At 42.5% G+C, this 14876-nt stretch overlaps 1 protein-coding gene across 1 annotated transcript in view; it reads left to right on the top strand.

The window, feature by feature from the left end:
- Window positions 1-1744: 1744 nt before the first annotated feature.
- ECI2 (enoyl-CoA delta isomerase 2) overlaps window positions 1745-14876 on the top strand; it is a gene marked incomplete at its 5' end in the record, with an annotated part of 36293 nt that continues 23161 nt past the window's right edge. The window contains one exon of the mRNA XM_080610745.1: window positions 1745-1806. Within this exon, the coding sequence (XP_080466871.1) occupies window positions 1745-1806 (62 nt within the window). The remainder of the gene's footprint in view (window positions 1807-14876) is intronic.

Consider the following 14876-nt stretch of genomic DNA (forward strand, 5'->3'; position numbering starts at 1 on the left):
GACAATACCACTAAATTTTCAACTGGCATTCATTATATTACATTTCTGTAATGATTTTTTCTGGCCTTTTCAAACACCAAGACTAAGACTGTTGTGTGCATAAGGTTTTAGTAAGAAAAGTGTTATTAACTGACAAAACAAATGCCAGAATTTTAAAGCCAAATTCTCCTCTTTCTAATTCACAGAAAGCCTCATTCCTGTATCTCAGAGCAAAATTTTAGACCATAGTTCAGTTTTATGCATTCAAAATACTGTTGCTGACTAACAAGGTACATACTTAAAAGCTGTGATTTTTGCATGATTAGGGCTAAATAAGGACATAGATCAACAATAGCATTCAGTACAACACCTTTTGGAGGGTGCTTTCAAAGTCTTCTACAAAAGTGAATTAATTTCACCTCACAGCCCTGTGTAGCAGAGGAGGAAATTACCACTGAGGGGCTAAAATACAAATAAATATCTCTTTTAAGTAGGTCAGCTAGAGATGCAGCAAAGAAAATTGAATTGAAGAAATGCTAGGCTTTTGGATCTGTAGTCATAAGTAAAACACAAGGCATATCAAGTTCAAATAAGAGCACCTGTACTTGAAATCCAAGGCTATGTTAGAAAAAGTCAGCTATGTGCAATTTGACCAGAGTAACACGTCATGACCTTTGCAGTATGAGGGCAGAAAAGTGCTGTCCTAATTGCTAGCTCTAATGGTTACATACACTTTTGGAAAACTTTAATCAAATATTTAAGAAAGGAGAACCCCACGGTCCACTAACAGCTTCGAAACAATTATCCTTGAGGGAGAACTCAGAGTTCTACATGCATTTACTTCTGCAGAGAGCAAAAAAACCCCAAACAAACCCCAAAACCAAATCAAGACACACACACACCCCCCCGCCCCAAGAGGACTAAAAGGTTATTTTAGTGGTTGTCTTTTGAAAGGAGACCAATAGAGCCGAGTATCTGAATCATTAAGATCCTCCCAGCACCTAAACAAGCACAAAACTGTCTTTCACGTGCCAAGTAACATCGGCAAGGAAAAATCAACTACACCCTCAGGAGCTGAAGCTGAAAGAGCAAACGCTTAGCAGTATGTAGTGGTATCTTTTAGGTTAGCGGGGGCAGACCCTAACGCTTACTCCACCTTCACACAGCACCAACCCTACTGATGTACAGGCACCAGGCTGTTCAGCAGCTTACCAGGTGATTCGTGTGGGAAAACAATACAAATCTTTTTAAGAGCTGCCTAACACGCAAAAATAGATAATGCAAGTAATAGCCCTGATAAACAACGTGATGTCCCTTACAAAGCACATTTGTAGAGCTAAGACAAGCCTGTGACTTTGGCCCATGAAGAGGCTTTGGTTTCACACTCCTTCATTTTCCGTAGACCACTCTGGCAACTTCGGCTGACCAACGACAGCCTGCCCCATTTCTGATCCTAAAGTACATTTTCCAGGGCTCGGCTACAGAGCACTGCCACATGGGTTTGCTTTAAGCGACAACAGAGCACGCCTCCCACCCCCACCGTCACCTCATGCCTCCCTCCAAGGCCGGCCCTGCCCCTCAGCGGCTACCAACGAAGCCACCAGCAGCAGCAGCCCAGCCTCCCCGCGGCGATGGAGGCGACAACCTCCCCGCGAAAGGAGTGAAGGGCTGTTACCCGTCAAGCAGAGGGCGTGGCTGCTCCGGCGGGGCGGGGTTTGCCGTCTCCTCTTCCTCCCGCCTCTTAGTTCTAGCCCCACGCCCCACCATGGCGTCTGCGGCCCTGACCTTCGTTCGGAGGGTGTGTTGGCGGCCACTCTGCGAAATAAGGTGAGCTCCGATCGCACCGTCTCAGCGGCAAGACTCTCCGCTGTCCTGCACCAGGGAGGGACCGCTCCGTGAGCTGCTGCCTCGCCGCCGTGCTCCCGGGGTGAGTGGCCGGCAGCGAGCTTGGGTGGCTTCCCCTCAGTTCTCGCCTGCTCCTCTGGGGCTGCTCGGTGGGGTACCTCACGGAGTCGGGAGAACCACCAGCACTGGGCTGCGGTGCGAGTGCCCTACTGCTGCGGGAGGGCCGGCCGCTGCCTCAGGCCTGGGTAATCGCATCTCTGTCGCGCTGGAGCCCGGCGTGGAAACTTGAGGCTCTCCTGCCTGTGCCGCTTTCATGGACTGGGTTGGCCTTCATACAGCCCATAGGGACCTGGTTAATGTGCAGGGCGGGACATTGCTCTCATCCTGAGCCGAGGGAGGTAAGTTTCCTGTTGAGCTGGGGGCGTTTCCAGCCATACCAACCACCTTTTCAGTGCGTGAATACAATGTGGGAGTGGGAAATTTGGAATTAATGCCTTCCTGGGGCAGATGTTTAACCACCAAAGAAACTGTTGGTTAGGTTTAGGGATAAGGTATCTGAAACGATACTGAAATATGGAGTCAAACGTGTGCTGGAACAGATTGCCCAGAGAAGCGACTGCACCATCACTGGCAGTATTCAAGGTGAGGTTGGATGGGACTTTGAGCAACCTGGTCTAGTAGGAGGTGTTCCTGCCTATGGCATGAGCTTGGAACTAGATTATCATTAAGGTCCCTTCTGACCCAAACCATTCTGTGATTCTGTGTTTTCTTGTTTGCCTTTTTTTGCCCCTCATCAGTCCCACAAAACCAAGCTTAATTTCATATCTGGATAATTAAGGCTTCTTGTTAAGACTACTGCAGCTTTCCAGATAGTCACATAATTTCTCCCGTGGTGTGTCTTTATCACATACTGCTCTTAAGCTGTTTCCAAATAAAGTGCTGTGGGTACTAGTGTATGCTGCAACAGCTGCATGCCTGCAGTGTTAGGTGGGCTGTGGAAAGCCAAAAGGATGGCTTGACTTGCAAGTAGGTTTAGAATGGCAGGATTGACATTTTTATTGAAAATGGTTAAACTGGAAATTCTGCTGTAAAGTTGTTTATGTATGAATAAGAATTGCAAAGTATGTTGATTTGTGGAATTTCCTCTATTAAAACCAGCTTAATATTAAAAGAGAAGTAAGCATTTGGTATGTTGTGTACTTGATAAGCAAGTTCCTAAGCAAAATAGTGAAGCAGGCATCATCATACCAATAGATACTACCTGGGATACCCTGCTTGTTAACAACATGCAAATTTGACTGGTTTAATATATGTTTTCATAAGAGAAATGCTTTTACTCAAGTATTTCCATTAAGCATGAGTGCATCTTGACCAGAAAACTGTGGTAATTTATGCATTAAATAGTAATATTTTTCTCCCAAAGCTTTGTGAGAAATTATTTGAAATATGTACATGAACATCTTAAGATACAGGGAGAAACAAAGAGAATATGAATTGTATGATCAGTGTGACTTCTGCCCTCATTTCAAAAAGAGAACACTTTAGGTGAGTTTTCTACAGATAAATAATACTAATTTCGTACAGCTAAGTTGTTTCCATGAGAGGAAGGGGAAGCATTTCTGAATTGGAGAACATATAAAAGACTGCCCTGCTGGACGTCATTAGGCTAGTGGCATCAGATGTATTTGAAACAGCAAGATTCTGTATGTGAAGCAAGGTCATAAATCAATATTACTAATGGGTAATGGGGAGGAAAATTTACACAAACATAAGTGCAGAATGAAAGAATAGTTCTTGCCTTCTCGGCTGCTTTTGTTTGGTGGTTTTTGTTTTGCTTTTTTTTCCTCCTCAGCAGGACATTCCTAACCCTTTCAGATGCTGAGTTGTGAGTTCCGCAGGCTCTTCTCACTCATGCCAACGTCTTGTCCTGCCTTGTTGCAATATGTAATTTTTCCAACTTTGAATTTGTCTGAGGAGGTGCAATGCTGACACAAATGGACGTTCAAAGAGTTTTATCAGGGCTGTAGCCATTGGACAGTCTTTGTGTTCAGCTGCTTGAAGCTGGAAACCCACAACTCTACTGCTGTGAGGCTGTATCTGTGTATATGGCAAGTCAGACCACTGAGCACAGAATGTTTGCTGCTGGGAAAGCTGCATCCCATGGTATCATTGTTTTCAGAGATTCCTTTGGGCTTGTTGTAGTATTATCCTAGCACTGAATGCCAATCAGTAGTTGAAAGGCATCTTGTGATTTCATGTAATCTAGAAAGAAAACTAATTTGCATGTGCCAAGACAGCTCTACAGCACAAACCAAGGAAATGGAATTGGCAACAACTTAGACTTGTTCCAAGAGCACTCCTGATCAAAACCAAGACACTAGCATAGTCACACCCTAACTTCCTAGTGTGTTCCTTGATATAGTTGTCTCAGCAACTGTAAAGGAGGTCAGATCTTAATAAGAACAATTTGTCCATGAGCTGTTCTTTTATTTCTCAGCAGCTCTAAAGAGCCTTTTTCAGAGGAGCACTATTAAATGCTGGTCTTTGAAGTGGATTGAAAACCAGTTAATTTTCTGTTAAGTTGTTGGTTTGTCCTTGCTTATGTGGCCTTGTTGGTCTTTGCCTATGCGTGGAATACTTCCTGCTTGCAGTAAATCTATTTTTACTCCAGTGTCTACTCTTCAGCTTGGGAGGCAGCAGCCTTAAGGGTTTGAGTTTGCTTCCATCCTGGCTCTTGAATAGTATCCAAAATCTCTTCTTGGTTTCTCCTCATTGTCTCATGACAAGACATCTGCATGTTTACCAGCTACCTGCATGGCAGGAACTCAGGTATCATTAAGTCCCAAAACAGTATGCAACAGTCCTTACACAGTTTCTACAACCCTTTTCTGCTTGTGTCTGGGAATTAATTGAACCTGCTCCCTCAATTGCTTATCCTTTGCTTGGTAGTGCAGTTGCATTTGTTGGCCATTTTATCAAGGGCCCTTTGGTACATTGATGGCTAAAGCAGGACATTATAAGTCACTGAAGATCTTGCAGCTCTTTTTTGCCTTCTCTCCCACTAAGCCAGTCAGGTGTACGTCCTGGGAAAAGACCCTACAGTGAAACTGCTTATTATGGACAAATGCCTCTGTTGAGGGTGGAGGAAGAACTGAGCTCTTGCAGCTGAGAGATTATTTCTGGCTTCATTGAATGGCTGTGTTCTGGGGCCTCTGTCAGTGAGAAGAGGCTCAGTATTCCAGGTAATTCCGTAAAATACTTTGTTGCTGGTAAAGATCTATTGTCTGCATCATGGAGTTTTGTTTGTTCATTTTTAATATGTGACGAGGATGTAAATAGAGTCTTCCCCTGCTGCAGATATGCAATAAAGTTTCCTGCACTTGGAAATAATGGCAGATGTCAGCACACCCAGAGCACCTGTAAGCTTTGTGGAAAACATCTTTAAGGCTACTATCATCCTGGAGATGACCAGTGAGTTTGGTGGTATCCCGTCTTCTGTCCTGTTTCTTTTTTCCGGGTGTGGCCATGAGGAGCTGATTGGCCTTAGAGGGTGTCTGCCTTGTAACCCTGTAGTGGAAAATGTTTATTCCTTTCTGTCAGTCCTGTTCAGATAGCTGTAGTTTGGTATGGACATACAAATATTAGTGGCTTTGTTCTGATGTTCTTAAGCTGGAAGGCACAAGACACTATTGCCTCTTCACTTCTCACCCACTTTCCTGCTGCCAGGTGCTATTTCTGTATTGCAGCAGCTGCTTTCCTACTCTTTTCTACTGACTGCTGTCAGCCCCAATCCAATTCCCTTTTACAAGGAGGAGGATTGGATTTTTGTAGTGTTGCTCTCAAGTAACCTATCAGAATATATTCTTAAACACCCTGTTTGCTAACAGTCCTTATTCTTCTGTGGGTCTGTACCAAAACCTCTGGTGCTGGCAGTAGAAGTTGCTTTATGCTTGAAACATTTGCCCAGCTGTTAGGGCTTACCTGAGTTGGGTATGATTTCTCTACCAGTGTTAGTGTGGCATAGGCAGCAGGTGTCCTGCAGCCTCCTGAATATCTGCCCACCAACTTCCCCACCTGCTAGCAGTTGGGCAGGAGTACCTCCTGGCATTTTGATGTAGGAAATGTGTCCATGTACAGGGTTGTGTTTTATCCATATACCCTCATCCTATACTGTGGGGCCCTGTGGAATATGCTTTTTACTCCCTGTTGGCGTCTTACATGTGTTTTGGTTTCAGAGCCTCTTAAGTCATGCCTTTTGGTGCTGTGTCTGTGGTTGTACTAGCTTGCTTGCTCAGCTCTGTGCTATTCCCTATCAGCCAGGCATTTTTTTTCTGTGACAGATTTCTTTATCAGATATCCTTGTCTTATGCTGGATTCTGTAGTTCTTAGGTACTCTGCTCTCCTCCTCCTGCTTGAGATAACTGTGTTTATCTTTTCAAACCAGGCTTCTAGCTCTAGTTGATGCTTGTGAGCCAAGTTGTCTTGCACAATCTTTGACTATCTGTGACCACAGATCCTTGCTAGATCACCAGAAAAATCAGGCACAGTACATAATGCCGTGATTTTAAACCTGGTTTTGTTTGATTTTGCCCCCAGGCTTGGTCTTTGTTTCTTGGTGAAGATCAATGCAAAATTTGGACATCTCATCGTATTCTCTTTACTTTTTAAGCAGCAATAATTTTCATTAAAAGAAAAAAATCACGTTCTTTCTTGAAACCTTGCTCAGTTTGACTTTTGCAGTAATATTTTGCAGAATACTGGTAAAATCAGCTTCCCCTAACGTTGTGATGTAAAGGTAACTTTCAGAGTCTTTCTGAAGGGATCTTCATACTACCCATGAATTTTGAATTTCTCTTTTTTTTTCTTTAAGGGTTGGGATTCTGAAACATAACCGTTACAGTAAACTCATCCACTGTCTTTTGACTACTGACCCTAACTAGTTAATGGAAAATGAACAATTAAATCTCTTGCTTTTTCTGCAAATACTGAGTTACTACATCTTGTTTACACATGCTGGTTTACCAATATGGCTTAAAAGAGAAAAGGTAGTGGTGAAATGATTAAACAGTCATCCAGAGAAGTGTCATAATAGACTTGTGTCCTTATTTAAACACACTCTTAAACTGTTTTGAGCAGACATACATGCAGCAGTTAAAATCAACAAAACAAAATCTGGAGCAGCAAGCTCACTAACTGCATGAAATTGAGCTGGATTTGAGAGTTCACAGCTAATATCAAGCCAAAGTGTCTGGAAGTCTTGAAGATGGATTGGCTTGGAACACTGCTTTCTGTTGTTAATTTGCTTTGAAGCAGCTGTTCATTGAAGTTGGTGTGACCATCTCAGCGTTGCCTGCTGAAGTCAGTGATCACTAGGTGCTTCTGCAGCAGCTTTGCTGCCGAGTTCAAAAGAATCTGATAATATGAATTCAAGTAAGGTGGTAGTTAACTATTCTTTTTGTTACTGAATTTTGGAGAGAATGGCTGTTCAAGTCTAGCAAAGTGGGCCTCAAGTAGCTCCCACTTGACGTGAGCAACTGCAGTTTCTTTCTACCCTTATTTTTAAAGATAGTTATGAGTTTCTTGAGGAGAAAGAAAATACATTTTCAAATGTCTGACTGTTTTTTAATTTAATATGGTGCTAGGAATTTTTAGCTCTTGCTGGGGTAGAAGATACTGTCTTTGAGTAGTACCATTCTAAGAAGATACTTATTTCTCTCTTCCCTTGTACTTCTGTCCTTGTACAAATTATGTTCTGTCTGCGACTGTGATCTGGTGAAGAGAGCAAAACTGATATACCTCATTCTTGCATAGCAGTCTTCAAGAAGTTGTTTTATTTCTAGAAAAATTTTTTTGGAACATTGCATGTATAAAGAAATTAAAAATACTTGAATGACAGGAAATCAGAATTCATAGTGCAAAACATGACATTTTACCTGGGCTTGATATGCAGACTTAATTCACTGTAATGAACCATGTTTACAAGTATCCTCCATTTATAGTGATGCTAAAGTAGGCCCAGAGGTTTCCCTGATAGTTATCCTTGTTAGAGGGAACACGTACAGAAGATTGAACCAGTTATGTCAGTCTCTTCTTTTTTTCTACTCCATTGTTGTATTCAGCATATTTGTGATTTTTTCCCTATATGCTGACTGGTTTATTATGAAAGTATTTTAAGAATAAAGTATTAAAAATAATTTAAATGTTAATCAATGTGAAATAATCTACCTAAAGCTACTTTATCTTGATGTTGAGTTCAGGTTGGATGTTTCATTATTATTCTGATGTAGTAAATGATTGAGCCTTTCTCTTGTGATGAGCCCAAGCATTACAAGGGAACAATACAAGTTCCCTTGAAGTTCATTATAATAAAATTCAGACTGTACTCAGTAACTGTGAGCTAAGATTTTAAAGGTCTCCTAAAACCATCCTTTATTTCACAGAGAAACAGAAATCATTGCCAACTAATTCAGTACTAGATGCTCCATGAGAAAAGAGGAAGCAAAAGCTTTTGTAGAACGGGTTCTAGCTAAGGCTTTCTTCCATTGAAGCTTGAGCTTTAAGTCACTGAATAAGTGGTGCTGTTTGTTAGGCTTTGGAGAGGTCTGTCAGTGATTACCATGTAGCAACTTGATTATTTGCCAGCATCCTGCTTTTTAAATTATCCAGTGGTAGTCCTTTATCACTGAAAGCAATGATATTAAAGAAAAATTGTCAGAATTGTATTTTATCAACTAGTCCTTTTAATATGAGCAGTGTTAAGTAATACAGGTTATCCAGCCATGGAAAGGAGACCATAAACTAATAACTTCATTGTTTTCTTCATAAGCTATTGACTTTTCCTGTCAACCTAAATACCTACAGAAAGGATAACAGCACTAGATAGCAATAAATAACTTGTGTAATGTTTTGTGTTGTTTTGCTGTGTGTATGACAGCTACCTTTTTTTCTGATAACGTGGAGTACTCCAAGTGGAAACGTCCGTGACCCAATCAGTGAATGAAGTCTGTTTTAATTGAAGATTAAATGGAAATTATCACTGTGTTGTTTTAGGAAGAAGTAAACCCAATTTTGCCCTGAGTGCTATCTAAGCACATAGTTCTTGGTAGCTAAAAAGCTGTGGTAGTACAAAGCCATGTTTAAAACCAAACAAATTAAAAAACTCACCTGCAAACTCAAAACCTTTCTACTCTCTGAATATGGTAGAGTCCTTTTAACCTGCTTACAAAAATGTCGTCTTCTATTGGCATCTGACTCCCCAGAAAGAAAGGTTTTCCTCTTCTCTCTCCCTTTGTTCATCCTGTGCTTTGTTCTGCAAAAACTCTTTACTAATTTAGGCAGTCAGGATTTGGGACATTTTTTTTTTTTTTTTTTCCTGTCATGATCCTTCAGATTGATCTTTATGATTGGACTTTGTGCCTATAACATTCATCTCAGTATTGTTTTTGTCCTTGAATGTAGATTGACATGGAGTGAGCCTGCCAGCTGAGAATTGAAACAGTCGTCGTTCAATAGCAAATGTAGTCTTCCTATTTTGTGAGTGTCCTAGAACAGATCAGAATCAGAATTACCAGGTTGGAAGGGACCTTCAAGATCATCGAGTCCAACCCATGCCCTACACCTCAACTAAACCATGTCACCAAGTGCCACATCCAATCTCTTTTTAAACACATCCAGGGATGGTGACTCCACCACCACCCTGGGCAGACTGTTCCAATATTTTATTATTCTTTCTGTGAAAAATTTCTTCCTAATATCCAACCTGTACCTTCCTTGGTGCAGTTTGAGACTGTGTCCTCTCGTTCTGTCAGTTGCTGCCTGGTGAAAGAGACCAACCCCCACCTGTCTACAACCTCCTTTCAGGAGGTTGTAGAGAGTGATAAGGTCACCTCTGAGTCTCCTTTTCTCCAGGCTACACAGCTCCAACTCTCTCAATCGCTCCTCGTAGGGCTTGTGGTCCAAGCCCCTCACCAGCCTCGTTGCCCTCCTTTGGATGCACTCAATCATTTCCACATCCTTCTTAAACTGAGGAGCCCAGAACTGGACACAGTACTCAAGGTGCGGCCTCACCAGTGCTGAGTACAGGGGAAGAATAACCTCTCTGTTTCTGCTGGCCACACCATTCCTAATGCAGGCTAGGATGCCATTGGCCGCCTTGGCCACCAGGGCACACTGCCGGCTCATATTCAGCTGGCCATCCACCAATACCCCCAGGTCCCTTTCTACCTGGACACTATCCAGCCACACTGTCCCCAACTTGTAACATTGCAAGGGGTTTTTACGGCCAAAATGTAGGACTCAGCACTTAGACTTATTAAATTTCATCTTATTGGATTCTGCCCATCTATCCAACCTATTCAGGTCTCTCTGCAGAGCCCTCCTTCCTTCCAGAAGATCGACACAAGCTCCCAGCTTAGTGTCATCTGCAAACTTACTGATGAAAGACTCAATACCCTCATCCATGTCATCAATAAAAATATTGAACAACACCGGTGCCAGCACAGACCCCTGAGGGACACCACTGGTGACTGGTTGCCAGCTGGATGCGACACTGTTCACCATCACCCTCTGGGCCCGGCCATCCAGCCGGTTACTGACCCAGCAAAGAGTGCTCCTGTCCAAGCCGTGAGCTGCTAGCTTTTCCAGGAGTATGTTATGGGGGACAGTATCAAAAGCCTTGCTGAAATCCAAATAGACAACATCCACAGCCCTTCCCACATCCATCAGGCAGGTCACCTAATCATAAAAGGAAATCAGGTTGGTCAAGCATGACCTGCTCTTCATAAACCCATGCTGGCTGGATCTAATACCCTGGCCATTTCTTAAGTGCTGCTTAATAGCACTCAGTATGAACTTTTCCATTAACTTTCCTGGCACTGAGGTCAGACTAACTGGCCTGTAATTACCAGGATCCTCCCTCCTACCCTTTTTATAAATGGGCATCACACTGGCCAGCTTCCAATCATCTGGAACCTCACCAGTGAGCCACGACTGTTGGTAAATGATGGACAGCGGCTTTGCAAGCTCATCCGCCATCTCCCTCATTACCCTGGGATGGATCCCATCTGGTCCCATTGATTTGTAAATGTTCAGGTGCCTCAACAATTCTCTAACTTCCTCTTCTTGAATAACAAGAGGACCATTCTGCTCCCTAACACCACCTAGCAACCCCAAAGTACAGTTATCTTGAGGGCAAGGTGTCTTCCTACTGAAAACTGAGGCAAAAAAGGCATTAAGCACTTCTGCTTTCTCCTCATCTTTAGTTACTAATTTCCTGCCTCATCCAATAAGTAGCAAAGATCAGTCTTACCCTTCCTTTTACCATTGATATATTTATAAAAACTTCTTTTATTATTCTTTACGGAAGTTGCCAATTTAAGTTCAAATTGAGCTTTGGCCTCCCTAATTTTCTTTCTACATGCCCCAGCAGCCTCCTTAAACACTCCCTGAGAAACCCTACCCTCCTTCCGAAGATGATACACCTTCTTTTTATTTCTAAGTTCCTTCATAACCTCAGTACCCATCCAGGCTGGACGCTTGCCTCGTCGGCTCATCTTTTGGCACACAGGAACAGACTTTTCCTGCGCCCTCAAGATCTCTGTTTTGAGGCACACCCATCTTTCCTGAACTCCTTTGTTTTCAAGGGCAGTTTCCCAAGGAACTCTCCAAATGAGTCTCTTAAACAGGCCAAAATCTGCCCTCCGGAAGTCCAAAGTATAGGTCTTATTGATGTTCCTCCTGATTTCCCTGAGTATTGAGAATTCTACAATTTCATGATCACTGTGCCCCAGGCAACCTCCAACCTTCACCTCACCCACCAGCCCATCTCTATTAGTGAACAACAGGTCTAACATAGACCCTCCCCTGGTAGTCTCGCTCACCAGCTGTGACAGAAAGTTATCCTCCACACACTCTAAAAACTTTCTGGACTGCCTTTTTTGAGCTGTATAAAATTCCCAATATATATCTGGTAGGTTGAAGTCGCCTACAAGAACAAGGGCTGAAGATCCAGAAATATTCTCCAGTTGCTTATAAAACAAGTTGTCCACTTCTTCTTTCTGGTTGGGTGGACGATAAGAGACCCCCAATAGGATATCAGCCTTACCGGCCTTCCCCTTGATTCTTACCCATAAACATTCAACTTCATCATCATTAATTTCAATACCTATAACATCTAAGACCTCCCTAATATAAAGGGCCACCCCTCCACCCCTTCTCCCTTTTCTGTCTTCTGAAGAGCTTGTAGCCATCCAATACAATGTTCCAGCTATTAGACTTGTCCCACCACGTTTCTGTGATGGCGACTACATCATTTCACTTCCTCCCCTGAAACAAACTCTAAAGGCTTTCACATGAAGGCTAGAAGATCTATAGCTTTAAAGTCTAGTCTAGAGATGGACTGTTAAAGTTAGCGGGACGTTAGTGTACTGCTTCAATATAACTAGCAGGTTAAGTGTGTTTGTTTTTCACAGGTCACAGAGTGATTGAAGTTGGAAGGGACCTCAGGAAGTCATCTGTTCCAACCCTGCCATGGAAGCAAAGCCACCCAGAGCCAATTGCCCAGGAGCATGTCCATAAGGCTTTTTAATATCCCCAAAGATGGTAATTCCACAACCTCTCTGGGCAACTTGTGGCAGTGGTCTGTCACCCTTGCAGTAAGAAAATGTTTTCTGCTTTTCACAGGGACAAGCTCCCTTTGGCTATTTATATATGTTACTAAGATCCCCCTGAGCCTGTTTTTCTGTAGGCTGAACAGTCCCAGCTCAGCCTTTCTTCATACACAAGTCCTTTAATCATCTTTGTGGCTCTCACTGAACTCTTCCCAGAATGTCCATGTCTCTCTTGTACTGGGGAGCTCAGGACTGAATGGAGTAATCCAGATGTGGCATCACCAGTGCTGAGTAGAACGGATTCCATTCTTAAGTTGGAATAAAAATGATTTCTTTAAGATTAGATTAATTGTATTCTATGGATTCTTAGCTGACTCTAGCAGTCCAAAAAAGTGGCTACTGTTGGCAGTCTTGCATGTGTGCAAGTACTTTAGCTCTAAACCCAAATTACCATCAGGTTTGTGTCAAGTAAATTTGCCCAGGTTTTTACATGACATCTGTAGGTTTGCCTGGTGGTGGGTGATGGAAATAGTGCCAAAATGAACAAATGCGTTACTTTGTGTTTAGACCTCATTTGTTGAATTCTAAATTATCTGAATTCTGGATTGGGACAGGATAAGCCATTGACAAATACTGCTTTGTTATTGTTATATAGCTTGTTCGGTGTTCTTGTGTCCATACCCTTTGTATCCATGTGTCATGGATTCTGGAGTGAAAGTGTACTTCACACAAATTGTTTCCTTTCACTGGTTCAGCTGAACTGACAGGGGTGTCAGTGGGTTTTCTAGTTGTCATGGTTTAAGCCCAGCTGGTAACTGGGAACTGTGCAGCTGCTCACTCACTCCACCCCTTCACCCCCTCCCTCCCAGAGGGATGGGGAGGAGAATGGAAAGAATGTAACTCCCATGGGTGGTTAAGGTAAGAACAGTCCAGTAACTGAGGTATATATAACACAAAACCACTACTGCTGCCATCAATAATAAGAATGGTAAGAGAAACAACAAAGGGAGAGAACATAGAACTAAAAAGGGAAAAGGAGAAGAAAACAGTAAACACAAGTGATGCACAGTGCAATTGCTCACCACCTGCTGACCGATACCCGACCCAAGCAGTGATCTGGGCCTTCCGGGTAACTGCCCCCAGTTTATACACTAGGCATGACGTGCTGTGATATGGAACACCCTTTTGGCTAGTTTGGGTCAGGTGTCCTGTCTCTGCTTCCTCCTGGCTTCCTGTGCCCCTCCTCACTGGTAGAGCATGAGGGACTGAAGTCCTTGATCAGAGTAAATATTACTTAGCAACAACTAAAGACATTGGTGTTATCAGTGTTGTTCTCAGACTACAGTTGAAAACACAGCACTGTGTCAGCTACTAAGAAAGAGAAAAATAATTGCTACAGCTGAACCCAGGACACTAGTGTGGATGGAAGCTGACTGGTCTGTAATTCCCCGGGTCATCCATTTTCCCCTTCTTGAAAATGGGGGTTATATTTTCCTTTTTCCAGTCACCAAAAAAAACCAAAACGGGAGAGCGCGAACGCAGATGTTTTACATGGACTGAGGATGTACAGGAAGTTGTCACGCTATAGTTATTCACCATGTCCAGATAAGTCTGCTGGAAAGAGAGCACTTGCGGAGGTTTTGGGAAACAATGCCATTTTCCCTACCAGCAGCTGTGATGAGAGAATATTAACTGTGGCTATATAGAGCATAAAGAGCAGACTGTTTCAGAGCTCTGAATGATAATCTAGATCTTTTATTCTTAGATATTCTTCAATATTGGAAAAAGAAAAGTCTTAAGCACAGCTGAGCCACTAACACTAAACAACAGTGATTCAGAACTTCAGTTTGCCAACAGACACATCATTACCCTGTAGTTCTTATATGTCAAAACAGCGTAGGAGTGTAAAATAGTAAAAGCTTATAAGGATTTGTATCCCAAACTTGCATTTAGAACAACTATTGAAATGTTCTAATGTAAAGGAGAAAGTAATTTGACGTTCATTTTTATTTCTGTTTATGAAAGCAGCAGTAAGTAAATTGGTTGTGGAATATGTGCACTGATCTTTTCTGCTAGCTAGACATACTGGAAATACCAGAACACTAGAAGCATTGCTAATACTTGACAGCAATATGATTTAGTTACTCCACACTAACTACATTATAATGGAGTATCACCAGGGGCTATGCTGGTAGAACAAGGAGGGGTAGTTGTTTCCTTATGAGTATTCTTGTTTGGGGTTTTTTGTTTGTTTTCTTGGTGTTTAGGAAAATTGTCTACTGAGTCATCAACACCTCTGTGTTACCACCATGATTGATGAAACTTTTTGTTTCCTCAAGTGAAACAAATGCATTGATTTTTTTGAGAATAACTTTGATGCTGATTAGACTTTCTTAGGCTACTGTTTTCTGGTCTAAGAGGTGAGGCACTTGTTTGAATAGGTCT

Source organism: Psittacula echo, assembly GCF_963264785.1.
Source record: "Psittacula echo genome assembly, chromosome: 2".
In the NCBI taxonomy this organism is placed as follows: domain Eukaryota; kingdom Metazoa; phylum Chordata; class Aves; order Psittaciformes; family Psittacidae; genus Psittacula; species Psittacula echo.